At 47.0% G+C, this 25,776-nt stretch overlaps 2 protein-coding genes and 1 long non-coding RNA gene across 5 annotated transcripts in view; 2 read left to right on the forward strand and 1 right to left on the reverse strand.

The window, feature by feature from the left end:
- PLEKHG1 (pleckstrin homology and RhoGEF domain containing G1) overlaps positions 1-4,086 on the forward strand; it is a 181,115-nt gene extending 177,029 nt beyond the window's left edge. For all 3 annotated transcript variants that reach the window (XM_043592611.1, XM_043592609.1, XM_043592610.1), the window contains exon 16: positions 745-4,086. In XM_043592611.1, coding sequence (XP_043448546.1) covers positions 745-1,808 — 1,064 coding nt within the window. In that variant the 3' untranslated portion in view covers positions 1,809-4,086. The remainder of the gene's footprint in view (positions 1-744) is intronic.
- LOC122490098 lies at positions 2,523-16,145 on the reverse strand. The gene is made up of 2 exons (XR_006299083.1): positions 16,038-16,145; positions 2,523-2,568 (listed from the first exon to the last, which is right to left on the reverse strand). It is a non-coding gene; the product is annotated as an uncharacterized LOC122490098 (long non-coding RNA).
- The window catches only part of MTHFD1L (methylenetetrahydrofolate dehydrogenase (NADP+ dependent) 1 like), a 187,606-nt gene continuing 176,385 nt past the window's right edge, over positions 14,556-25,776 (forward strand). Inside the window, 5 exon segments of the mRNA XM_043592612.1 lie at positions 14,556-14,843; positions 14,845-15,023; positions 22,143-22,227; positions 23,614-23,664; positions 23,755-23,808. Coding sequence (XP_043448547.1) covers positions 14,793-14,843; positions 14,845-15,023; positions 22,143-22,227; positions 23,614-23,664; positions 23,755-23,808 — 420 coding nt within the window. The 5' untranslated portion in view covers positions 14,556-14,792.

A 25,776-nucleotide genomic window follows, 5' to 3' on the forward strand; every position in this document is an offset into this window, starting at 1 on the left:
AGATGGTTCGTTCTTAATATCTCGGAAGCATAGACTTCAATGCCCAGCTTCTTGGGGATGGGAAGGGAGATGTGGGTCAGTCAATACACATGGTTTTGAAATACTGGAAGGGAGGACCTCCTGAAGACACTGGTTTCCCAGACAGTGGCAGTGGACAGCCACCTGGAAATGGGAAGTACAGGAACAGCCATCAGGAGCGGCCTCTTCTAGGAGTCATTGTCTGGGACCAATCAAGACTAGTGAGAAGCCAGGGGTAGCCACTAGTGGATTGTGTCATATTCCTTTTAACGACACTTGTGTTATTTTTCATTGACCAGGGTTTAAGTGCTGACCTTCTTGTTTTTATGATGCCCATTTTTTAGCACTGACACCATTTCATGCTTGTAAAGAACACCAGAAATTTCCATGATAGATAGTGAACATTTGCAGACCTGAAGTAAACTCATCCAGAATGATATCAAATTAAATGAACCTTTAGGTGACATTTTTGGTGACATTTTTATTTTTTATGAAACTATGGATTATTAGCTCGCGTTGCTTAGTACTCAGTGATGACTCAGCCTCACACTTAAAAGTCCTGCCTATTTAAAATTTTTAAATATGTTTGTTAGCATGTTATATATATATATATATATATATATGTATATGTATATATATATATATATATATATATATATATATATTTTAATCTTTGCATGTGGACATAACCCTATGTATGTTTATTGTTTCACATTTGCCTTCCAGGTGCCAGGATTGCCGAGTATTCCCAATTGTACGACCAGATTGTATTCAGAGAGACCCCCTTTAAGACCCAGAAGGACAGCTGGGCCAGCCCTCGAGAACCCTCCAACCCTACGTCTGCATCAGCTCCCCGGTCCCAACATGGCAGTGAGGATTGGCTTTTGCATTCAACCTATAGTAATGGAGAGTTAGTGCACTTCTGTCCCCAGCCAGAGCAAGACTTGAAGTCGAAACATCCCACTTTAGAGATCAACACAAAAAACATTCCAAGACAGTTGTCCACAGCTTGCTCTGTGCCTTCTCTCCAAACCTCCGACCCTCTGCTGGGCTCCTTCCAGAGACACAGTGTGATAGTCAGTCAGCCCAACAAAGAGAACTCTTACCAGGGCCACCTCTACAACTCTTTGGGTCGCAAAGGAATCAGTGCTAAATCTCAGCCTTACAATAGGTCCCAGTCATCTTCCTCAATCTTGATAAACAAGTCCGTGGACTCCATCAACTACCCTGGAGAAGTGGGAAAGAAACAGCTGCTGTCTTTGCACAAAAGTTCAAGGTGTGAGAGCCACCAGGATTTGCTGGCAGGTATGGCTGACTCGTGTCAACAGGGCACTGAAAAACGCTCCGATCTCACGCTCCAAGACTCACAGAAGGTTCTGGTCGTCAATAGAAATTTGCCCTTAAGTGCTCAAATAGCTGCACAGAACTATTTTTCCAATTTCAAGGAGACTGAAGGAGACGAAGACGACTATGTGGAAATAAAGTCAGAAGAAGACGAGTCAGAGTTAGAGCTATCTCACGGTCGTAGGAAGAAAGCTGACCCACAGATGACGGATGCTGACTTTACTGAGAAGACCCGTAGCAACAACACGTCTTACTCTGTGAACAGTCCGTGCTCTCCCAAAAAGCCAATGGGCGACCCACTTGGGATTTCACCATACCTGACGTCCTACGACGATTCGGACAAACTGAATGACTATCTTTGGCGGGGGCCATCTCCCAATCAGCAAAATATCGTCCAGTCGCTGAGGGAAAAATTTCAATGTCTTAGTTCCAGCAGCTTTGCCTAAGTTTCTTAGTAGAAGCTGCGCAAACCAATGTCGTGTGATGCTCACAGATGACAGATACTGAGAGGTGTTTTATATGTACCAGATTAAAAACGATTTTGTAATAACCAGAAGGGTAAACCATACTTTCTTTTCCAGCACAACTTTTGGAAACGGCTGACAAGCCAGCCGGGATCGTACTGTATAGCCAGTGTCTTCTCTGATGCTGTGTCGTGTCTCCTGTAAGTCAATCTTACTTGAAAATTTTTAGGCTTTTTTTTTTTTTTTTAACCTGATGGCCATGATACTTTCTCCCATATCCTGACAATAGTGTCCAGACTTTAAGAAATGCCATAATCCTCTCCTGTTATCCAGAAGCCACAAATAGTTTTATTCTAGGACCCAAAGGCAGCAAGGAGGAGGCTTTTCCGCATGTTTGCGAAAGAAGGGAAAACGAAAGCCGTTTGAAGGATTAACGTGAATCACATCGGGCATTTGGGTTTCATTTGCGACGAGACCCTAGCAAAACTTAAGCTAGAGATCTCTCATTGGAGGATGAATCTCCAGTGCCCGTTTCACTCTGTATCAGTGATTTCTCTATCAGGGTCACGCCAGTGTGGAAATTGGGTACCTATCGTGCACTGGAAGGTAGCCAAGACCAATTGTGTATAAGCAAAAATCCTTACCTCCATTCCTGGACGAGGTCTGGAGAATGTGCTCGCTCTCATGTTTATTTTGGATGGCTGGAGCAAAAGGAATGCTTTCCTCAAGTGCTTAAAGAAAACTACAAGCAAGAAAATAGAAAAGATGGTTCTCTCCTCATATTACAGTTAAAGAGGCGGCGGAAATAGAACCCTGCATGCTATTTCTTTGTGCGTATCTCTACTCAACACAAAGCAAGCCAGGAGCTAAAATACAACAACACACGTTAGCGTCACCCTTTGCACAGCAGTTTTTCCTTTGTACTTTCCTGAGTTTCGTGTTCAACCAAATGACCTCATCCCAGCCTTGAGGATTTCGTTGACCGCGATGAAATGTGTTTTTTAAAGTAAGCATAACGCGAGGGCCTCTTTTCGTTGTTTGAGAGCAAAGAATCTTTGGCTGCTAAGCTGTGACTAAAAACCTCTTTTCATTGTCATTATGGTCTTCGAGTAGCCGCTCACTGTGATATCGCGGACCAACATACCACTTCATGGAAAGAAACTGCAAAAACCAGACCTTGAGAGTAAAAAACAAAACCGAAGCGGCACAAGAGAGAAGCGAAGGCAGATCTATGGGTCCTTTATAGCAATGTTGTATTTTATTGAAGATTCCGGTCAATGCAAGAAGAGTGTGTTCTTAAACTGTGGCCTTTTAAGGCTCCCTTTAAGCGGTTTTACGTTCTGTGATCCCTTCCCCACCTGCTCGGTTTTTTATTTTGAAAACTATATGTGTAGGAAAGGGGGTGTGGGCCTTTTATCCGGAGGTAAGCAACGATATTCTTCCTCCTGTATATTCTTTCTTCTTAGAGCTTGTCAAACAAAGTCCCTGTTGGATAGCATGGTTCTAGAGACATTCCCTCTTTCACTGCCTTTCTTTATACTCGATAGGAGTTTTCAGGACTAAGCAGTGTCAGAAAAGACAAGCCCTGCAAGGAAGCATGTTCTCAGACTTGCCAGAAGGGCTTGTTAGTGCGCTTGCAGAACAAAGTTATCTGATTCTTCTTGTCCTAGAATGTAGTTTCCTATTTTTGCTGTTTAGTGTGTATGACCCCCCCAAGTCTATATTGTCCATATTACTGCGGTGTCTTACTCTCAGAAATTATGAACCCTTCACGCCAGTGTTCTCGTTGCATGGCTTCGATGTCACCTGGCTGCACCAAGGTGGATGCCGTGCTGTATAAAATGTCTGTGTCATTGTCTTTAGGCTCTAGGATAAACCTTTACCTTTTAGATGTCTTCTGTCAGCCAGGATGCAGATTTTGAGAGCTGTGTGTATATATAATCATGTTCATATTTTTCCTCAAAGTTACCAATTAAATGCTTCCGTTTAAAATAGTTTCTTTTGGAGGTGGGGTAGGATTGTACATAATTGGGGGGAAAGTTATATGTACTTAAAATTATGTCAAGTTCTTACTGGGTCTCTGTACTGAACGTTCAGGTTTGTTTGTTTTTTTTTTTTTTAAGTTCACTTTTTACCTAGTCCTTGTGCAAAAAAAAAAAAAAAAAAACAATGCATCTAGGAAAACATAGTTTAAATATTGTATATAAGATAAAGTTAGTAATGCTCATTATTTAATAAAGTTTGTAAAGTACAAGGTAAATTATAGTGTGAAATAGTGTGTTTATTCGAGAAAGGTCAAGATTTTTCCAAACAACGTTTAGTTGTAATACTTTTTTTGTCTTGCCTTTATGAGCCATGCAGAAAATGGGTCACGGTTAATGACGATATGCCATGTTTCAGTGACAGGACATTTTCTGTATCTTTGGGTTACTTTTATTATTTTTTTCATGTTTATTTATTGTTGAGAGAGAGAGAGAGAGAGACACACACAGAGTGCAAGAGGGGTAGGGACAGAGACTGCGAGGGAGACACAGAATCTGAAACAGGCTCCAGGCTCTGAGCTGTCAACACAGAGCCAACACAGGACTCGAACTCGGGAACAGCGAGATCATGACCTGAGCCGAAGTCGGACGCATAACCGACTAAGCCACCCAGGCGCCCCTGGATTACTTTTAAAATATTGAATTTAGTGTCTGGGATGGTATGTGTTTTCTTGACAGGTGGGTGATTTACATGAAATCAAAAGATTTTTTTTTTTTTTACTTTGTAGTAACAAGATATTTTTTTAACTATTTCATTATTGAATCATAAATTAATGTAAAACTTTGGGGGCACAAATTAAGGGTTTTTTGGGGGTATAACTTGCCTTTTTTTTTTGATAGACAAAATTTTACAGAGAACAGAAGCATGTTAATATAAATTGGTAAACATAGACCATTTTGAAAGCAATTCTAGTTCCCAATATAAGCATAAACCCTACTCTGGCATAATGAAAATATATGTTGCCTAAGTTTCTTTATACAGAGGAGAATAACTTTTGAAATTTTCTTTAGAGTGTTTTAAAGTGGGGAATTTCTAAACTTCACACTGAGGATTTATGAGGTGTTTTTTTTTTTTTTTTCCTCTTTTTAGAGGATTTATGAGGTTTGTAGCTTATTCCTCTGCATCGAGTCTGGAAGTAGATGGGCTTTTCTAACAGTCATGAAAGTTCAGTTTCAAGAAGCAAATGATGGTAGAAAGACCATTCCCTGTGTAAATTACATACATAAATTAAATCCTTAGGGGAAAGGAAGAAAAATCTTAAATATCAGGCTTGCAATGAACTAGAAACACAGCTGTTAAACATGAATATTAACATTTATTTTCTTTTGTTCAAAAAAAAATCCAAAAGACATTTTTTTAATCTCTGTTTTGAGGAGCAAATGTTAATACTTTAAGAACTCTCCCATCCTCTACATTATATAACTTCCTCTATCGAGGCAGTGCTAAGGGATTGGAATAAAAGAAACAGCTTCAACCCTTTTGCAAGTTTACATGTCTTTAACTTAAACCTTGTCCTATGGATAAGATATGGAGCTTTCTTAAGCATGCTTTTTTATTTTTTTTTTTATTTTTTTTTTCAACGTTTGTTTATTTTTGGGACAGAGAGAGACAGAGCATGAATGGGGGAGGGGCAGAGAGAGAGGGAGACACAGAATCGGAAACAGGCTCCAGGCTCCGAGCCATCAGCCCAGAGCCCGACGCGGGGCTCGAACTCCCGGACCGCGAGATCGTGACCTGGCTGAAGTCGGACGCTTAACCGACTGCGCCACCCAGGCGCCCCGTTTTTTGTTTTTTGTTTTTTTAATTTTTTTTTTTTAAGCATGCTTTTTTAATGTTTTTGTTTGTTTAAAAAAAAAGTATGGAAACATAAACATTCTCTCACATTTAGCTTCTCATATTTTTCTTTCCTTACAAGTGATTTAGAGCGTGTAATACCAAGACAATATGGAATTACGCTGCGTTGAAAAGGTTACTGAGTGCAAAATATTATTGCACCATCGGTCCATATAATCATAAATGAACATTCGGAATGTGTATAGCATATTTGAAAACAACTCTTTTATAGGAGATGTTTCTTCTTGGAAGTTTCTTTTTGAAAGAATATTCTTTTAAAAAAATGTTTCTTTCCTTATTTTTAAGAGAGACGGTGCGCATGTGGGAGGAGTAGACAGCAAGGGAGAGAGAGGATCCCAGGCAGGCTCTACATTGTCAGGGCAGAGCCCGACGAGGGACTCAAACTCACTAACCATGACATGACCTGCATCAAAATCAAGAGTCAGATGCTTAACCCGATGGCACCACTGAGGCGCCCCTGGAAGAATATGCTAAAATTTAGCATGTGACTCATTGGACCCCTTGGGATGGATGTTTTCACCAGCTCTGTACAGTGCCTGACAATTCGCAGGTGTTCCATAAATATTTAATGATTGAATAGATGGGGTCAAAAACTTGCGCGTCTGACTTCGACACAGGTCACGATCTCATGGTTCGTGAGTTCAAGTCCCGCGTCGGGCTCTGTGCTGCCAGCTCGGAGCCTGGAGCCTGCTTCAGATTCTGTGTCTCCCTCTCTCTCTGCCCCTCCCCTGCTCATGCTCTGTCTCTCTCTGTCTCTCAGAAATAAATATTTTTTAAAAATTTTAAACAAGGAATAAGTAAACAAAATATGGTATATTCATATACTGGAATAATATTAAGCAATAAGAAGCAATTGGGTATTGATACAGGCAACAACTTGTATTAATCTCAAATGCATTATAGGGGCATCTGGGTGGCTCAGGCAGTTGGGCGTCCGACTTCGGCTCAGGTCATGATCTCACAGTTTGCCAGTTCGAGCCCCACGTCGGGCTCTGTGCCGACAGCTCAGAGCCTGGAGCCTGCTTCGGATTCTGTGTCTACCTCTCTGTCTGCCCCCTCCCCTGTTCATGCTCTGTCTCTCTCTGTCTCTCAATAATAAATAAACGTTAAAAAATTAAAAAAAAAAACAACTTGTTTGAGCCCAAAACACGAGAAAAACATGCAAATCAGAGACACAAAGGAGGAAGAACAACAATGATTTCAGTTGCTTTTTAAAATTCACAGCAGACACCCTCAGAAATCCAACATCTTGACTTGTAGTTTCTGTCGGGGGCAGGGGAGGTCAGAGAAAAGCCTCAAGGCCCTTTTTCCATCACTTGGCTGATAGAATTCCAAGGAAATTTACTCTCGAGTGAGACTGAGCTGAGAAGCTCCACGGCCATGTGAAAGTCAGATGATCAGACCCCTCTCCGAAATCCCATTTAGACAAAACGCCTTTCCCAGTAACTGGCTTCAGGTATGTTTGGAGAGCACAGAGCAACTTAGCACGTAGTTGGGGGGTTGAAGTCAGGTGAGGACAAACCTGTCTGCTTCACAAAGGCGGTGAACGCCTGAGCCAAATCCACTTTATCTATGAAAAACAACAAAGCTTGATCTTCCTGACAATGGCTTAGACAGCCGGTGCCTCCCACCAGGGGGTGGGGGAAGCAAGCTGGTCTACTTCGTTAGTTCTAAAACCTTGTTTATTCAGCTGAACGTAAAAGAACAGAGCTTGGATGGTGAGCAAATCATCTGCTCTGTGGGGCAAATACAAGCTCCAAAGGCCCTATTGTTTGAAAGGCAACGTATGTGTGGCTCTCCGCGTGGTCCTCATGTTACCATCACAACAAGACCTTGGCCCAGATGCTGAACCGGGCTTGTACGTCTTCAGAAAGTTTCAACACAAAAATCCCACTTCCCGGCTTCTTAAAATCATCACCAGCATCCCCGCCATCATCTGGCTTGTTTGGGCCCGGACTCTGGGCTCTGAGGGAACCTAGGGGCAAAAATCACCCTAAAAGGGGGTGACTGACTTTAACGTTCCTCTCTTCTCCATTGTAGACTTCATCAGCAAATTTCAAGTAACCATGGGGCACTCGCATGCAGGTGTTTTCGATAGAATGTATAGGCTCTTACCGCAAAGCATGTCATAGAAAGTCTGCTCTACCTTTTGCCTCTTTGGGGGGAACTTTTACATCTGGTCCACGTCACTAGCACGTGTCATCTGCCTGGCCTCGATAAGCCTCAGGTTTGTGAGAGCAAATGTTCTCCATCCCATTCTCGTCTAATTTTATTAGCTCCCCGAAGGCGACAACTACGGTTTATACTCTTTCCTAAAACACCATTTCTAGCTTAGACTTCCCTCCTGAGAGCAAACAGATTCCACCCCTCCCCCAAGACATCCCCTCCCCCCCCACACCCGGAGTTGTCACTTCCAATCTGGTACCCTTTTTTCCTCTGAAACTCCTCGGGTACTTTTGTGCCCTTTGTTCTTGGCTTTCTACAACAGCTTCCCAGCTGGCTGTCTTGCCACTGTCTTCAGTCACTTCTTGCCACTGTCATCGTCACTTCCAGGCTTGTTCACCTCTGTCTTCCTGATCTTAGCCAGCCTTACATTTCTAAACACAAACAGAACCAAATAGTCTATCTACCAAGCCCTCCAAAATCTGCCTCTGCCTTCATAGGAGCCGCTCCCTTTGCCTACATTGCCCTTCCCCTACCACCCAGGAGAAAGCCTGCATGGTCAACACTCAGCTCAAAAATTACTGTCAAAAAAAAAAATTATCCAGAACTGTGCAGAAGCTGGAATATTACTCAGCTTGCCGGCTAGAAGTTAGCCTGCATCGGTTTCATGGATGCTGGCAGAAGCCACGAAACTCCTCTATCAGAGACAAATGGACATTATTACTCCTGGCACAGCAGGTATGAGCTTCACGTGTGCATTGGCTCCCCTTGCTCCTCCAAATGCATGGGGGCGATGCAGAGTAGCTCAAGTGCATACTGCACACGCCCTGGGTTTATTTCAAGGCTGGGGAATCCTGAACTTAGGAGCCTGCAGTCTTAAAGGGCTACTAGCAAACCTGCCCCATCTTTGCGCCTAGAGGGAGCTATTCTCCTTGCTCTCTGGACAACAAACATATCTGCTTTCTACCCCAGAGGGAGATACTGTGTCTTCCAAAGGCTGTTTGCTATACAAATGTCCTTGCAGTGACAGCCTGGAATAAAGTTAACATAATGCAGGAAGAAATGCAGAATAAAATAGATACGTAGAAAGTTGCCTCAAAACAACGATACAATTCTGTGACATACAAAAAAAAAGATTTTTTTTTTTTAATTATCCAATACTGTTAAGGATAGAGGAAAAGGGTTATTCCCAACTACATGAGAATGTAAGTTGGTATACATTTTTCAGAAATGAATTTGGTAATATGGAATAGGGATCAATAATATCAAAGGGTCATCTTTGACCCAGTAATTATACATCTAGCAACGCAGTGGAAGAAAAGCATCAGCTGCAGTAAAGACGTATGTATCAAAGATCCCCAAGCCTGGCCTCACATGCAGAGCTCGTTGGTCATGATGTGGATTTTGCAGGTCGGTGTCATTGTGCGCCCCTCCTCGCATCTCCAGAGCTTTGGATAAACTGCGTCCAATCTAGAGCTTCTCTCCAAGCCCAAGCAAATCATTCAAAATTCAGGTAGTCCCTCCTGAGAGACCAAAGTCTTCTCGTCCATCCAAAGTTAGAATTCCCGTGGAAGTGCAATCCGTTGTGACCCTTGAAAAGTCCAAGTGCCCTCCCTACACTGTTAACCTTTCTGGTATTGATGGGTCAGTGTCTTTGGCATCTGGACCGCTGTAACCACCGTGCTCCATTCCCCTGGTATCCGGGCCATGTCCCAGCACACGTGCCCCTCGCACCACCTTTCCTTGCCCACATCCCTGTCTCGCTCTTTCCCAAACCACCTCTTCCCATATCTTTTCCTTGTCTGCTTCCATTCCATGCTTAAGGTCCATCCTCTTTCAAATTAAGAAAGCTAATTCATTGCTTTTTTTAAAAACTGAACTTAGCTCTTCCTTGAGGATGCTGTTCCTCCAAAGGCTCTCTTAAAGGCAGGATGGGGGGGGGGGGCTGTTCATTCTCCTGCAGCCCCAACACCTCCTATTCAGGAGGTGAAGTCAGCACTCTCTCTCACTCTAGACTGTGGTTCATGCAGTTCCTTCAACTCAGAATACTCACTGCCAGCACACCGTTCTTCTCTTAGCTTGACTCCTAAGCCATCTTTAAGTATTGCCTTCAAGTGCCAACTCCTTCGGGAAGCTTTCTGTGACTCCACGTCTAGGAAGGTGCCTCTCTGTGGTACTCATAGAAGACTCCGAACTATCATACGGCTTTCCTTTCCCGCATGCGTGTGTTCTAGCGTATAGTCGTGCACAGTAATCTCAATGAGACCCGAGCTGTGTCTGTTTTGTTCACGGTTGACCCCTTAACTACCTGCCTAGCATAGAGCCAGCTATAAAGCAAATGCTCTCTCACTGTACATGTGTATAAATATCTAAAAATATTTTAATTTCAGAGACACCTTTCCCATACCGAAAATGAACTGTCTTTGACTTACGTCCGAATGTTATCTCAACGTGCACTGGAATGATCTCCATGCACTAGGGGAAAAACATCGGTGAGCGGATTTTTAAAGCCTTCAGCATAATGGAGCCCTTTCTTCTTAGAAGAAGGGCTTTCGCAAAGCAGGCTAATATATATTTGGTTGGCTTTTGCAAAGCAGACTAATATATATTTGAATTTTGCGTAAATGGATTCAGACGTATCTATCAAAATGAGATAATGATCCCTATGAAACAAACCTGGGAATAGGGCAGATCCTAAATTTATTTTCACAAATCTTTCTCCCTTTCCTATTCTTCTGTCTTGCAAACGTGCATCGCAAGCGTGCAAGAACTCAAATCCCTTTCCTGTGGAATGCGAGCACCTTGGGCTCAGGCTGCGTTGACTTCAGAGTGAGGCCCATGAGGGAGTGAAAGTGAACAGAAGACAGGTGTCCATATCATCTACATCAGGATCTGAAGAGGTCAGGTCAAATATTTTAACTGGCTCTCAACCAGCACAGTCATCTGTTGTCTTAGACCTTTTAAAGTAATTTTAAAAACTGCATATTAAGGGCACAATCCTAATAGACCTTAGTTAAGCATCAACTATCGTCAAGCAATCACGCGTTATTAAATGGTCTTATATGCCACATACATAACGTTATGCCAACGTCCGCACAGAGCCCGACGCGGGGCTCGAACTCGCGGACCGTGAGATCATGACCTGAGCCGAAGTCGGACGCTCAACCGACTGAGCCACCCAGGTGCCCCCTTAACTACTTTAATAGCATTTATTATAACTCCTAGTTCTCTGATCCAAAAAATATATTATTACTTTAATATTAAAAATAGGACCTCATTTTCACCTAAGCTTGTTTAAGATTAAAGTGTATGACATTAGTTCAGTCGAAAAAGAAGCAACGTGTCTCTAGGTACAGAACATTATACTTGAACGTGTCATCTAACGATGTAGGGGATCACCTTAGAGGTGTGGATCGCCATAGGCTTCTGGTGATGGCTGAGAACCGTCTCCTAAGTGCGTTCTCCAAAATGGCTTTGTAGTACAGTCTACATAGTCTCTATAGTCTGAGTCATTTCAATGTCAGGGTCATTTCGATGTCTGAGTCATTTCAATGCCAGTAACAAGTTAGTTTTGTGACTTCTCATTAGGCTGGCTTAGGTATGAAGTCTTTAACTTAATCTTTTCTCTTCAAATTTTCCATCCGTACAGCGTGTCTAATTAAACGTTGGGAAGTCTCTGGAACCCACTGTGCCATGCGGAGCCCTGGAATTCACAAAAACGCCGTAACCTCCTTGAAACTCCATATGATCGGGAGGGTTGCTTCTTTATGTGAGGACGTTGTGCTGTTTATCCTCCAGCTCTCTGCCCTGTTTTTCAGTTAACATGGTTACTAGTTATGAGTCTTCTGAGAACTGCTTCAGCAAAGGATGACTGAGGGGTCAGTGGCCCCCTGATCAATCTTCTTCCCATTCCTCCCCCAGCACACAGAAGGGTCTCAGTACAGAGCTATTGACAAATGAATGAAAGCATATTCACAACAGTATTGTCACATCTAAAATTAGAAACAATACAGCCAACAACAGGGAGAGAGAAAATAAATTATGGTTTACCCATAAAATAGGCTATGTTATAATATAAAACCATGAAAAGCCATGATTTCAAATGCTCTCCTTTCCAATTTCATTAAATCAGATATATAGTAAGTGAAGAAGACACACACATACACACACACACACACATATATATTCACCGTATGTAATTTTATAAAATAATTTCAAATAAAGAGATAAAAATTAATAGTGATGTTTTGGTGATAGTGTTAGAGTGATTTTATTTTTTATCTTATGCTTTTCTGCAGATTATAAATAGTATACGTATTTCTTAAAGGCCACTCAGCTCAAGCATCAGATCCCTTGGTGTTTTTTTGGATTCTCCTCCAGAACAGTTAAACCCCAGCACCCTACCACCTTATCTCAAAAGCCTTTTATATATTTATTTATTTATTTAATTTATTTATTTTGGTAACAGCTTTATTGACATGGAACTCACATAACCATACCATTCGCCCATTTCAAGGGTACAATTCACTGATGTTCAGCACATTCACAGATTTGTGCAACCATCACAATTAATTTTAGAACGTTTTCATCGCCTACACCCATTAGCTGTCAACTCCCCATTTCCCCTACCCCTAGCTGTAAGCAACCACTAATATATTTTCTGTCTCTACAGATTTGCCTATTCTGGACATTTCCTATAATCGGGATCATACCATATGTGGTCTCCACTGTGATTTTTTTTTTTTTTAATGTTTGTTTATTTTTGAGAGAGAGACAGAGCACAGCTGGGGGAGGGGTAGAGAGAGAGGGAGACACAGAACCTGAAGCAGGCTCCGGGCTCTGAGCTGTCAGCACAGAGCCTGATGTGGGGCTGGAACTTACTAGTCTTGAGATCATGACCTGAGCCGAAGTCGGACACTTAACGGACCAAGCCACGCGGGCATCCCGCCACTGTGGTTTTAAGTATCACTATTATGAGCACTCATTAGGTGGAAAAGCTACTGTGGCAGAGTTACTATTAGAACTTCTTTAGGGCAGAGGCTGTTTTTGGTTTTGGGGGTTTTTTTTAAGACTATTTTTAGAGCAGTTTTAGATTCACAGCAACATTAAGAGGAAGACGCAGATTTCCCATACACTCATTATGGACAAGGTGATTTTCATCTTAGTGACCAGTGATCCATGTTCAGTAGTGTCCAATGAATGCTAAATGAATGGGTCACCAATTTTTTTTTTTTAATTTTTTTTTGGGGGGGGGGTGTCACCAATTTATAATGAGACGAAGCTCCAAGAGTTTTATGACCTGCCCAAGATCACCACTGGTAGTAAGTGAATGGACCACCCAAGTTTCCCTTGTAATATTTATATGCTTGTGCAAGGTGCAACTTCTGTGATCTTGTTTCCTCCTTATAAAATGGTGGGAATACCTAAATCACAGGGCTGTGGCAATGTTAGGTATTCCTGTACCCTACAAAGTCGTAATGTGCCAAATGAGGCAATCATCCTACAATAAAAAACGCAGGCAATATTATAAGATTAAGAACATGATCATTGGGGTCAGGCAAACCTCCAGCGCTGTCAATGAACCAAATGACCCCTCTGGACCGGCTTCCCCCAAGTTGTCAATCAGGCCAATACTCAACGCATTACAGATGGTCCCTGACTTAACCACCGTTCGACTTACGATTTTTTTGATTTGAGGATGGTACAAAAGCAATAAGCATTCAGTGGAAACCAGACTTCAAATTTGGGATTTTGATCTCCTCCTGGGCTATTGATTTACAACAGCAGGATACTCTCCTGATTCTGGGTAGGGGCAGTCACAGGAGGCTCCCGTCAGACACGTGGTCACAAGTGTAAACAACCCATACACTGACAATCAATCCGTAGCCCTTCTTTTTTCCGCTTTCAGTACAGTAGTCAATAAATTACATGCGCTATTCAACACTTTATTATAAAATAGGCTTTGTGTTAGATGATTTTGCCAAACTATACGCTACAGTCAGTGTTCTGAGCATGGTTAAGGGAGGCTAGGCTACCGTATGACGTTCAGTAGGTTAGGTGTAATCAATGAATTTTCAACTTACCGAGTTTCCATTTAGGACCAGTTTATCAGGAGGTAACCCCATCATGGCTCCAGAAAGATCTGTACATTTATTAGAATTAAGTGAGATGTCACTCCGGGCGCTTTGTACAGTGGTAGCTACTGTTCGTAATTTGCACTGGTTTTATTCCCACTTTACTTGGGAATCATAATTCTGATAAAATTATAAACAAAGCATCACTATCTTGTTTTAACTGTGGACGCAGCTCAGGTTCACAGGGGTTAACTTGCCCAAGGCTACAGGTCAGCTTTGGAACCCCAAGCCCCACACATCCTCCACTGTTAGGACACCGCCAGCCTAGTAAACCATGCCCTGGTATCTAAACTAGACGCTCAGCCAAGTGGCCTTCCAGGAAGCAAACTCCCACCTGAGGGCAGGGAGTTATCAGCATCCTAGGCACAGGGAGCAGGTACTATCTCTGGAATGGGCCACAGCCCTCCCTGATGCCACACCTTCCTGTAGCCAGATTTCTAGCAGGACTGAGTGCCAGAGAGCCTGCCCTAGAGGACCGGGCCACTGGAAGGACCAGCCCCGCGTCCCGCAGGCTCCCGCCCTCCCAACGTCACGGCCTCTAGGTGCAGTGCCCCCTAGGGGCTCCCGCTCCGGTTGAGGAGGAAGGTGGAGGTCTTTCCTGCCACTGGCCCGTTACCCGCCGGCCGGTTCCCTGCCTGGCGCCCGCCCCGCCACCCTCGGGAGGAGCTACACGCCGCCGCCCGTCTGCGCGCCGCAGCCGCATCTCCGCGTGGAGGGAGACCTGCCGCCCGTCGCTCTCGCCGCCTCGCGGGTCTCGCTGCGCCCCCGCGCCATGAGCGCGCGCCTGCCGCTCTTCCTGCGCGGGCTCCGCCGCCCGCCGCGGCCCCCCGGGCCCGCCGCTCCGCCTCCAAGCGCCCGGTCGCGCCAGCAGCAGCGGCCGTGGCGGCGGAGGTGGCGGCGTCCGGGAGGGCCTGCTCGGGCAGCGGCGGCTGCAGGACGCCCAGGCCGGGAACAGTCGCGGCCAGGGCAGCCGGGCGCCTTCGGCGCGGGACTCGATCGTCAGGTGAGCGTCCGGCGCTCGCCGCCGCCCCGGGGCCGGGTGGCGGCAGCTGGGGTGGGGTGGGGGGTAGTGGGGGACGCAGGAGTTGGAGCGGCCGGAGCGCTCCGGGTTCGGCGTGGTCCTGGGGGCCTCCGCGGGGGTTTCGCTGGGCGCGGGCCCGAGAGTGCTTGGTGCTGACTCGTTAGAGGCGCCGGCGGCCGGCGGGGAGAGCGCGGGCGGGCGGGAGGTGGGGGGCCCGGGAAGGGCATCGGGCGGCGCGAGCATCCCTGGCGGGGCGGGCGCCGCTAGCCTGCGTGCCCCGCTCCACGTGCGCCACCAGGGCGGGCTCTGGTGTCGCGGCGCCCCGCGCGGCGGGGCAGGAAGGAGCGGCGCGACGGAGGGCGGGAGCCGGGAGGGGGAGGGGCGGGACGGGGGCGGGGCCGGGCGGGGAGGAGGGGCGGGGCGGGGGCGGGGCGGGGCCGGGGGCGGGGCCGGGAGTAGGTAGGGCCCCGGGCTAGAGGCGGCCTAGGCCCGCCAGCCGCCCGGCTGTGCGCGGCGCCCCCGCATGCGGAGAGCTGGCCCCTTCCTGCGGGGGTGAGGCTTGCCCTGTCCCGCAACGCCGCAGCCTCCTGCGGGCGGGAAAGCGTGCTCTCTTGAGTTACATAATAATTTCCTGGACGTGTGAACGTGGAGCGGGGCCCACCCGACAACATGCGGAATGCGGCGGAGCAGTCGGGCCAACTCGTGCCCCGCATTGCTGCACGCGTGGGCAAGGAGTCCCCAGCGCCGCTGTGTGTAGAAAGTTCTCGGCCAACCCAGAAGGGAACCGCGGGAGCGCTGGGCGGAGCCTTTCGCTGCTCCCCACCGGAGACGCCGCTTAAGTCCATCCCCCCAACTCGCACCGCTTTTCCGCCCCAGTCGTCAGCCCTCTTTGTCCCCTGAGTGGGAGAGAGCCGAGGAAGAGCCTTGACGGGCCCCTCTTGGAGAAGTGTGTTCACTGGAGCCCTAAACCTGTAGAGTGAAGCACTCGGGACAAACCTGGAGGTGGCGTGCCTCCCCGCCCCGAAGGAGGATTCTGGTTCCAGAATGCTGGTTCCAGAATGCCGTGTCACTGAGCAAGCTGTTGCACGGCCCTCCATTCGCATCTTCTTCCTTTTTCCTTCTCTCCCCCCTTCTAAAAGTAATAGCCTTTACCCCCTTTGTTCCCAAAGCCCTTTATGATGTGGCCGATGACGCTAAGGAGCTTTTGTTTATCTTGTCTTCTTTCTGAATATAGGAGTTACTTAGGCTTCCTCGGGTCATTAGATTGTGACCAGTGTAACCCTGAGCTCACCTTTGTGCGTTCGGGTCTGAAGACAGTATGGGAGGCAGGAGCCACCACCCCATCACCCTCTTATTTTCTGGGTAGCTCTTACTTGCCTCCTGAAATTTTGTTCATTTATTGTCTGTCTTCCCTACCTGGAATGAAAGCTCTGGGGTCGGGAGCCTTGTCTCTTGTCACTGCTGAGTGCCATTTATACGTTGGACACTTGTGATATGGTGGGTGAATGAATCCATTCATGGATTCCATTCATGACTGTTCTTTTCGTTGCCTGACCTGGAGATGTGCAGAGTGGTCAGCAGGGGGGCTGGTTCAGGATCCTGGTAGGGAAGGAACTACAGTAGGGAGAAGGGGAGTCTGCCTCAAAGGGTTACGGAAGGGATTGCACGAGAGAACACATACAAAATGCACAGTCCAGGAATTGTCCTATCAAGACCTCCACAGATATTGGCTGTCAGGATTTTTTTTTTTTTAACGTTTATTTGTTTTTGAGACAGAGAGAGACACAGCATGAACGGGGGAGGGTCAGAGAGAGAGGGAGACACAGAATCCGAAACAGGCTCCAGGCTCTGAGCGGTCAGCACAGAGCCCGACCGCAGGGCTCGAACTCACGGACCGCGAGATCATGACCTGAGCCGAAGTTGGCCGCTTAACCGACTGAGCCACCCAGGCGCCCCAAAGAGACATATTTTCAATATCCCCAAAACTGGTCTTTCAGTGGATTGTGTCTGACAGTTGCTGTTGGCCAGATGACAGTCATCGCATAGTTGTCTTTGCCTGTACCTGTGGGGATTTGGGCCATGCGTATTGTTGCCACTTAGTTGACCTAGGTGCATCTGCTAACAAAACTTTCCTCCAAGAGATTCCCTGAGGGCTGGGAGGAAAGGAGGGAGGTGGGCCTAGCTAGAAGTCACCTAGAATAGACATCTGGGAATCTGTGTGTTTTTTTTTTTTTTTAATTTACTTCAGGGACATATACCAGAAAAGTTGACGAATAAGCTCCCTCGAAAGCATAATCCCCAATATTTCCATCCACAAGTCATGGAAGGGCCATTTTAGGAAATAAAATGATTTCTGGTTGTTGTCTGACAACTGACCATTGACATCTGGTAGAATCAAGAAAGCATTAAAACTTGCAGAATGGGTGTCGGAAATTAAGTGAAAATTTCAGGGGCAAAAATGCTACGGTTTTTCACAAAATGCTGCATCACTTACACCCTTGACGGTGTTATGCCCAGAATTCGTGATCCCCAAAGACCACTAGGGAGCCGAGTCCGATGCAAAAGCAAAGAGCCTTTATTCGAGCTAGCTCGAGCTCAATCCCCTACCTGCACCGACGCAGCGGTGAGATACCAGGGAAAGAGAGCGAGTTTCAAAAGGACAAAGGTTTTATTGGGGCCTGGGGGCAGTTGGTGAGGTAATGGCTATGGCCTCAGCCGATTGGCTGGGGAGGGGTCCTGGGGAAGGGTCTGAGTCCTGTTAGGCAGGTGAGGGAGGGTTTACTCAAGGGGAGGAGGTGTGGTCAAGGTGAAGGACACAGAACAAGATGGAGTCGGCTGGCGTAGGCCTGCCCTTTCAACGGCACAGAGGGTGATACTGGGTGGGGGGGGGGGGGGGAGGAAAAAAAAAAGCAAAACGAAATTGCCGTCAAGGACTCTTGAGTCAAAAAAAGTCACTCAGACGAGTCAGATCCTGAATGCGAAGAAGTTTTAGGTATATTTCTGTTTGTTTGCCAGTTTTCCTTTTTATGCTCATATGAGTCGGTTATGGTAAATAAAACATATCTATGTCTAAAGAAGTCGTAAAAGCTCTTTTAATATTTACAAAGTAAACACTGTGTTAAGAAAAGATTGTACCGTAGTTTAACTGGCAGCTTTTTTTTCTTCTAGTGGTTTCTCAAACAATGGGATGTCTTTCATTCTCTATCTTACACAGCAAATACGATGAAAGCTCCCAGATCAGGCCTGTGCACCCAGAGGCAACAGGCTAGTTAGTCTGCTTTACTGACGATACCCCCAAATGTTGTGGGCCTCAGTGTGCAGAGGGAGGCCGACCAGGGAAGGTAGGATGATGACCCGAGGGCGCCTGCTCACTGCTCCAGCTCTGGGTGGAAGGAGGCTGCTCCCGTCTCCCAGCCAGCAAGAGGGAAAGGGGGCCAAGCTGCTGGTGTGCGTCTTAGCTGCACATTCCTCGCCTCCCTCTGGCCAGTGCTCCCAGCCTGTTGGCCAGTTGTTAGGGACAGGACCCCATCGAGCTGCAGGCGAAACTGGGAAGTGTGCCCTCTAGTGTGGCTGGCTGGCCACAAGCAGCTCTCACTCAAGAGTTCTGTGAACAGGGAAAATGGGAGAAAATATTCATAGGAAGTACCCAGTAATCCGAGCCATCATCAGTTGTAGCAATACCACTATTATAGTGAATGTATCCGCTAAATTACCAGTGCCTGGATCCATTAAACTGCTCAGTGGTGCTTTCAACCTGGGCTACTTCTCAGAATACTGACGGCTGTTTTGGAAATGTTTAACTCTTTGTGCGCTGGTCACCTCTTTTGCCTTTGAAATCAATCAATTGGCTCTGCATTTAGGGATGTACTGAAATTGATCATTTCTAGTCATGTTAGCACCTGCTGCCTGGGAGACTCGGGTGTGGACACAGCTAGCTGCAGGGGAGGCTGAGAAAAGAGGTCATTATTCTGCACCCTGGTGCACACATTATTTCACGGCCAAAGGGAGACCAGCGTGTCATTGGAGTCACTGGTGGTGGAACCGGAGCACCCGGGGGCAAGAGCACGTGGCTCCGAGGGACCCAAACAATAGGTTCGGGCCCCTCGCCTCCGACAAAATCCAAAGGCCGAGAGACAAGTGGTGGTGGAACAAGAAAGGAATTTATCTCAGCGAGGCCAGCACCCAGAAGACAGCGGACTGGTGTCCCAAAGACGGTCTCCAAAGTCTGAAGATACTGAAAATGCTTCTAGTTGTATATAAGGGAGATGTGGGTCGATACAGGCAGGTGGGCCGTAAAGATCAGGTCATTGCCTGGGGGTCGGGCTGGGTGGGGTCTTGCTGGTTCAGGGCAGTCCTTATTGCTGGAGGGGGTAGTTTTGAATCCCTTCAAGGGATGCTTTTGTCTGAGTTAAGAGATAAGCTGGGGGGCGCCTGGGTGGCTCAGTCGGTTAAGCGTCTGACTTCAGCTCAGGTCACGATCTCACGGTCCGTGAGTTCGAGCCCCGCGTCAGGCTCTGGGCTGATGGCTCGGAGCCTGGAGCCTGTTTCCGATTCTGTGTCTCCCTCTCTCTCTGCCCCTCCCCCGTTCATGCTCTGTCTCTCTCTGTCTCAAAAATAAATAAAAAGTTTAAAAAAAAAAAATTAAAAAAAAAAAAAAAAAGAGATAAGCTGGAATGAAGAATTTAATCAGTTAGAAAGTTGAAGGTCAAAATGGAGGAAATTGAAGTCCTTTGAGAAGTGGATACTTTAATCGACGTATTTACATTATTACAGATGATTACCACCTTCTTCAGCCATAAAGTTCTGAATTGCAGTTACGAAGGGCAGCCAGCCGGGCTGGACAGTCACACATTCCTTCCAGGTGGAAGTTGACAAGGCAGCTTTCCTCACAGGAGTGAGAGAATCTCTGATCAGAAACATGTATGCTGCTTTTTAGGTTTTTTTGAGCCTGGTGACTCCTTTCGTGCTCACTTTGTCACTGTACAAATAAGGAGTAACCTCAAAGAATGAAACGTTGGGGCGCCTGGGTGGCGCAGTCGGTGAAGCGTCCGACTTCAGCTCAGGTCACGATCTCGCGGTCCGCGAGTTCGAGCCCCGCGTCGGGCTCTGGGCTGACGGCTCAGAGCCTGGAGCCTGCTTCCGATTCTGTGTCTCCCTCTCTCTCTGCCCCTCCCCCGTTCATGCTGTGTCTCTCTCTCTGTCTCAAAAATAAATAAACGTTAAAAAAAAATTAAAAAAAAAAGAATGAAACGTTACCTACAACAAGACGGGGAGAATTAGCCGTATGAGCTTAGGTGGTGACAGGTGTGTGCTTCTCCAGGTGTTTGATGCCTTCACTTACCGAGGGATGGTCAAGGCTATGAACTGGGAAAACGCCGTCGGAATGTGTGTTTTTTTAGTGCTCGAGGGTAGCTTTGAGTCACAGAAAGAGACCGTACGATTAGGCGAACAAAGGTCTCCACACATGAGGTTCCTGGAGTTTGTCAGAGACACAGTAAACGTCGCGATGGGTCATGGGAGGCCTGCATCCCGACGTGTGGCTGTTTCCCCTTTAACAGTACCTCAGAGCCCCCCCCCTCCCCCAGGGCCCTTGTTGAAGATGCACATTCCTGGGCCTCACCCCAGCCCTTTTTGAATCCGACTTTGCAGGATGAGACACAGAAACCTTTCTTTTTACCAAGCTTCCCAGATGATCCTCGCGCACACTGCCAAAACCACTGGGGACCCCCTTTCCAGTGCCTTTAGGAACCAGGCAGGAGTAAGGACCCAACGTGGCCCCAATTAGCAGTCCTGAGAGCAGTTCCCGCCAGTAGGCACATTAGTTTCTTCTGAAAACTGGAGGAAGCGGACGGATGCCTTTTTGCAGTGCCTCAGCCATTCGGTGCAGCTGGAGTCTGGCCGGAACTTCCCCCTGCATTTTTTGGAAGCTGTTAGGTGCATGTAAGACCCCGTCAGAGACAGAAAACAAAACTTAAAGATGGTCTTTTTTTTTGGTACTATTTATTTTGAGAGCGAGCACAGGCAAGGGAGAAGCAGAGAGAGAGAGAGAAACCCAGGCAGGCTCTGCACCACCAGCACGGAGCCCGGATGCGGGGCTCAAACCCACGAACCGTGAGATCCTCACCTGAGCTGAAATCAAGAGTCGGACGTTCAACCGACTGAGCCACCCAGGTGCCCCAAGATGGTCTTAACAAGGGGCTTGGGTACTGCTTTGGCTGAGCCTTTTGTCTGTTACTGTGAGAGGGAAAAAGCCAACTTCACACGCAAGTGAGGACCATTTCACAGCGGTGGTGGCGAAATCGCTCATCCCGGAGACCGCAGAGGGAGTATGTGACTTGCACCACATTATCTAGGTCTGCCCCGCGCGCACCCCATTCCCTGGGCCCAGGAGTCACCTACTGGGACTTTTAGGAAGTCCAAATGCAGACTTGGATGGCGGGAGCCCAGAGGACTGGAGACGCTCTCTCCCTAAGAGGCCTTGGGAGAATATCAAATTCTGATGGGTCCCTACTGTTTGTGCTCCCCTCCCTCCTCCCCCCCCACTTCCCTTTTCTTACGCCTCCCTTCCTCCTTCTCCTTTGTTCTCTTCCCCACCCACTCCCTTCACATTTCTTGAAATTCTGGGACCCGGGATTTATCCTGACGCACCACTTTTCTGACTGCAAGCCTCTTCCCCAGTCTCTGCTACCTTCCCCCACCGATGTTTGAGGTCCCCGGCAGTGGGGTTGGGGGGGGGGAGGGCCTGGAGATGGATGTGGGTGGAGGAAGGGGATTATTTAAAAAAAAAAACAAAAACGCGAAATTTGTATCACAGTAAACTTGGAAAACACCAGAGAAAAAGTCACCCCTAGAAAATAATTGCTAACATTTTACGTGGCACGCGTCCGCGCGTCTTTAAACTCAGATGGTCCCGGTTTGTTTCGTGCGCGCTTCAACATTGTTACCCTGCCCCGCCTGGCCACACTTCCCGCGGGTGGAGCGCACCCTTAGGTTGTCTATTTTCACTTACAGTAGCGAACTTTCGAGGAAAGTGTGTTGTATCCGTCCTTTCTAGCCATTAACAAAGACGTGACTGCGTGCTGTCTCTCTTTCTCAATGTAGAGAAGTCATTCAGAATTCGAAAGAGGTTCTGAGTTTATTGCAAGAAAAAAACCCTGCCTTTAAGCCGGTGCTGGCTATTATACAGGTAAGCTGGGAGTGTGGTTCCGTCCTACTGGTTTAGGATGCCTTTCAATGTAGAAGATAATTGTGTAGAGAAGACCAGGGCCATTTTCCGGTCACCGGAGTCCCATTTGGGCGGGAAGAGAGGGCACGGCTGGAAACGCTGTCATTTGCCTCTTCCTTTGGTCACTTTGTTTCTACCTGGTCACTGGCTGCTTACCGCTCTGCTTGAGTGCGTCTTTTGTGAGTCTTTCTCCTCTGGGTGTGGGGAGCTTTCAGAGGTTAGGAGCTAGGCACACACATAAGTTGTATTCCATAGATATATTGTCGTCCGTGTGTGCTCATAAACGCTTATCAGATATGATTTGAAAATGAAGGGGAAACATTCCCCTTTGTTTCTGTGGCAGACAGATGCGTGACGGGGCATGGCGTGTAGTGATCTTACTAAATCCGGCGAAGCCTGCCGTACGTTTGAAGGGCCAGACGTCAGCGCGTGCCGGAAGGACTTTGCATTCATGTACATCTCCTGGCTGCGGCCCCTTCATTCCCGACTACAGTTGGCACTGTTTGCCATCCTTCTTGGCACCCCCGTGGGGTGACAGGTGCAGGGAAGTGATGAGGCGAGCCAAGCCCGTAAGCTAACACAGCACAGCAGTTGGGCCTCCGCCGTCGTTTCTGGCACGCACTTAATGTGTCAGAACGTCAGCGTCTAGGGCCACGAGCGCTGTGATTTTCAACACTCTGGAGCTGTGCTCGAGTCACTCGCATTCTGTGTGGTCTGCCTCCACATGCCCTACAAAGAGAGGCAGGCGAGAAGGGTAGAGAGAAAAGTGACTGAGGCCTGGCCCTCCTGGGATTGTGCTTGCTGATCGCTTTCCGGCTACGGGCAGTCCTCTCAATCCCCGTCTTTGGTGTCCTCATTTAGAAAGAGGTGCTGGCTGTGTGGCTCCGTGTGCCTTAGCAGGGCTATTCTTTTTATCTTTTTAATGTTTATTTATTTTTGAGAGAGAGACAGAGCACGAGCGGGGGAGAGGCAGAGAGAGAGGGAGACACAGAATCCGAAGCAGGCTTCAGGCTCTGAGCCATCAGCACAGAGCCCAATGCGGGGCTCGAACTCACAGACCGCGAGATCGTGACCCGAGCTGAAGTCGGATGTTTAACCGACTGAGCCACCCAGGCGCCCTAAGAGGGCTATTATTTTTTAAAAGTAACGTAATTTGAAAGTTGTGAAATACATATGTGAAAAAATACCAGCTTTAGTCTTCTTTTGTGAGCTATAGGATTCTGTATTTCCTTCTCTTTCTAATTAATTGGGCAGTATAGTCACAAAATTAGTCTCTGCGTTACGTCTTGTGCTTTCTCAGGACATTTGTGTTGTCATTACATTGTCATTCTTGCTCCCTTTCCTAAGGCAGGTGATGATAACTTGATGCAGGAGATAAACCAGAATCTGGCAGAGGAGGTGAGGATTGTTGAATTCCACAAATTCGTCATAATTTTTTGATAGCACATTCTCTTACCGTGGCAGAATAACCTTGTGTTCCCTTTGCAGGCTGGTCTGAACATCACTCACATCTGCCTTCCTCCAGATAGCAGCGAAGGTGAGGTAAGTACCACGGGCACCCGAACGCTCCGGTCGCTTTCCTCTTCGGATCTACTAAACCTGTTGACGTCTCTCAGTGGTGCTTGAACAGATCAGCCTATTCTCGAGGCTGAACCTTGAGACGGAAGATCGCTTTTCCCTCTAGCGTAAATGCTCGTTCGCCAGTTGTCCTTCAGTAGATGTTTCTATGGAAGACTTGGTCTATGACTCGGTGACTTTGGTTGTGTTTCTTTGGCTGCCGCAGTAGCGGCCAGTGGAAATGGTCTGGGTGTCGGCGGCTGGAGGACTAGTTCGGGTTTTTCCCTGTCCTGACTGGTTGTTTGCCCTTGGCCATTCCTTTGGCTTCTCTGGGTCACAGCTGGCTTATCGATATAAACTAAAGGAATAGGATGAAATCCTCTTCAGCATCCTTTCCAGGCGAATGTTCTGGGAGTAACAGCCTTTGCAAGGGTCATCTCAAGCCTGGGAGAAGCAGCCACCCCCATAAGTAGTGGTGAGGAAACTAGACCGTGCTCGCGTTTGGTCCTTCTGTGGCTAGCTTTTCTTCAGCCCAGCTATGGCAGGGAAGCTTGGGTTTGACCACCAGTGCTGGAAAACTTCAAATAACAGAATATGAAGTAACACAGAAGTTTATTTTTCTCATACGTAAGTCAGGTTGAGAAGCAGGATGCTATGGTGACATCACGAGGGCACCAGAAACTTAGGCTCCTTCTCTCTTGCTGCTGTATTGTTTGGGGATCCAAGATGGCGGATTCAGCTCTCCATATCACATCCACGTTCTAGCCAGGGTCCAATGAATCCAGACTTAGTAAGGAGACACATAATTCAAAAGGATTATTGCAATAGGGATAACGAGTCAGAGAATGTTTTACCCTGTAGCCAGCCTTTTCTCAAAAGGGGTTGTCCGCTAATCCAGCTGAGGGTGGGCCAACGGTTAGCAGCCTGGGGGAAGGAGGGAAATTTCCCCAAGTTTGATTAACAAGCATTTTGTTCAGATTGAGCTGTGGGGGGCAAGTAGTTGACCTAATCATTTATGAGACATGAATGGCAATTTGTAGGCTCTGTATTTGGTTCTTTGCAGTACACAGAGGTTGGGGGTATTTCTTAACCTTCCCTGTTTTCTCTGATCACAAGGCTCAATTCAACAACTTATTGTCACCAGCAAGGAAGAGGAAGGATAAGGAGCAAAGACAGGCAGGCCCTCCGTCTCTTCCCTTCAGGGACGGTTCCTAAAAGTCACAGTTCTGCTTCTGTGCCATTGACATGAACCTGATTGCTTGGCCACGAAGCAAGGAGGGCTGGGAAAGGTAGTCTTTACACCACATGGCCTTAGACCATTTATTAGAACAGCTAAACGTCAAGAGTTTATTACTAAGGGAGAAAGGAAACCATATCTGGGGCAGATGGTTTCTGCCACACTTACCATTATAATATATTAGAAATACTGACACGTGTCATACCAGTGTTAACAAATGCAGAGAAATTTGTTGTCCCTTTGAGAGACACCCATTGTCTGTATTTTTTCAGGTTCCTTGCCACTGGTGTTGATAGCCCTTGATTTCGTGTGTGTGTGTGTGTGTGTGTGTGTGTGTGTGTGTGTAATTCCTTGACTTATTTTTTGACAAAGATTTTTCCTTGTCAAAAATGTGAATGTGAATTTGCGTGGTGGTGGCGTTATGCTGGAAAAGAGTAAGGGTCTTAATTTGTGAGTTAAGATCTCGTTGTTGCTTCTGCCACCTTCTAGTTTACAGGTAACAATCGACTGCCCACTTCATTCTGGGCTGCCCATCGACGTCACTCCCTCTGGCCACACCCCCAGCCCGCCGTCTCTCCGTTGGCCCCTTACCTTATCTGCTTTACTTTTCTTCACGTCATTTACCACTTCCAGAGATGACACTAGTTTTTGGTTTTGCCCCTGTCTTCCCCGTTAGACTATAAGCTCCGTGAGGACAGGTGTTTTGTTCCCAACTG

The sequence above is a fragment of the Prionailurus bengalensis genome, chromosome B2 (genome assembly GCF_016509475.1).
Source record: "Prionailurus bengalensis isolate Pbe53 chromosome B2, Fcat_Pben_1.1_paternal_pri, whole genome shotgun sequence".
Taxonomy (NCBI): domain Eukaryota; kingdom Metazoa; phylum Chordata; class Mammalia; order Carnivora; family Felidae; genus Prionailurus; species Prionailurus bengalensis.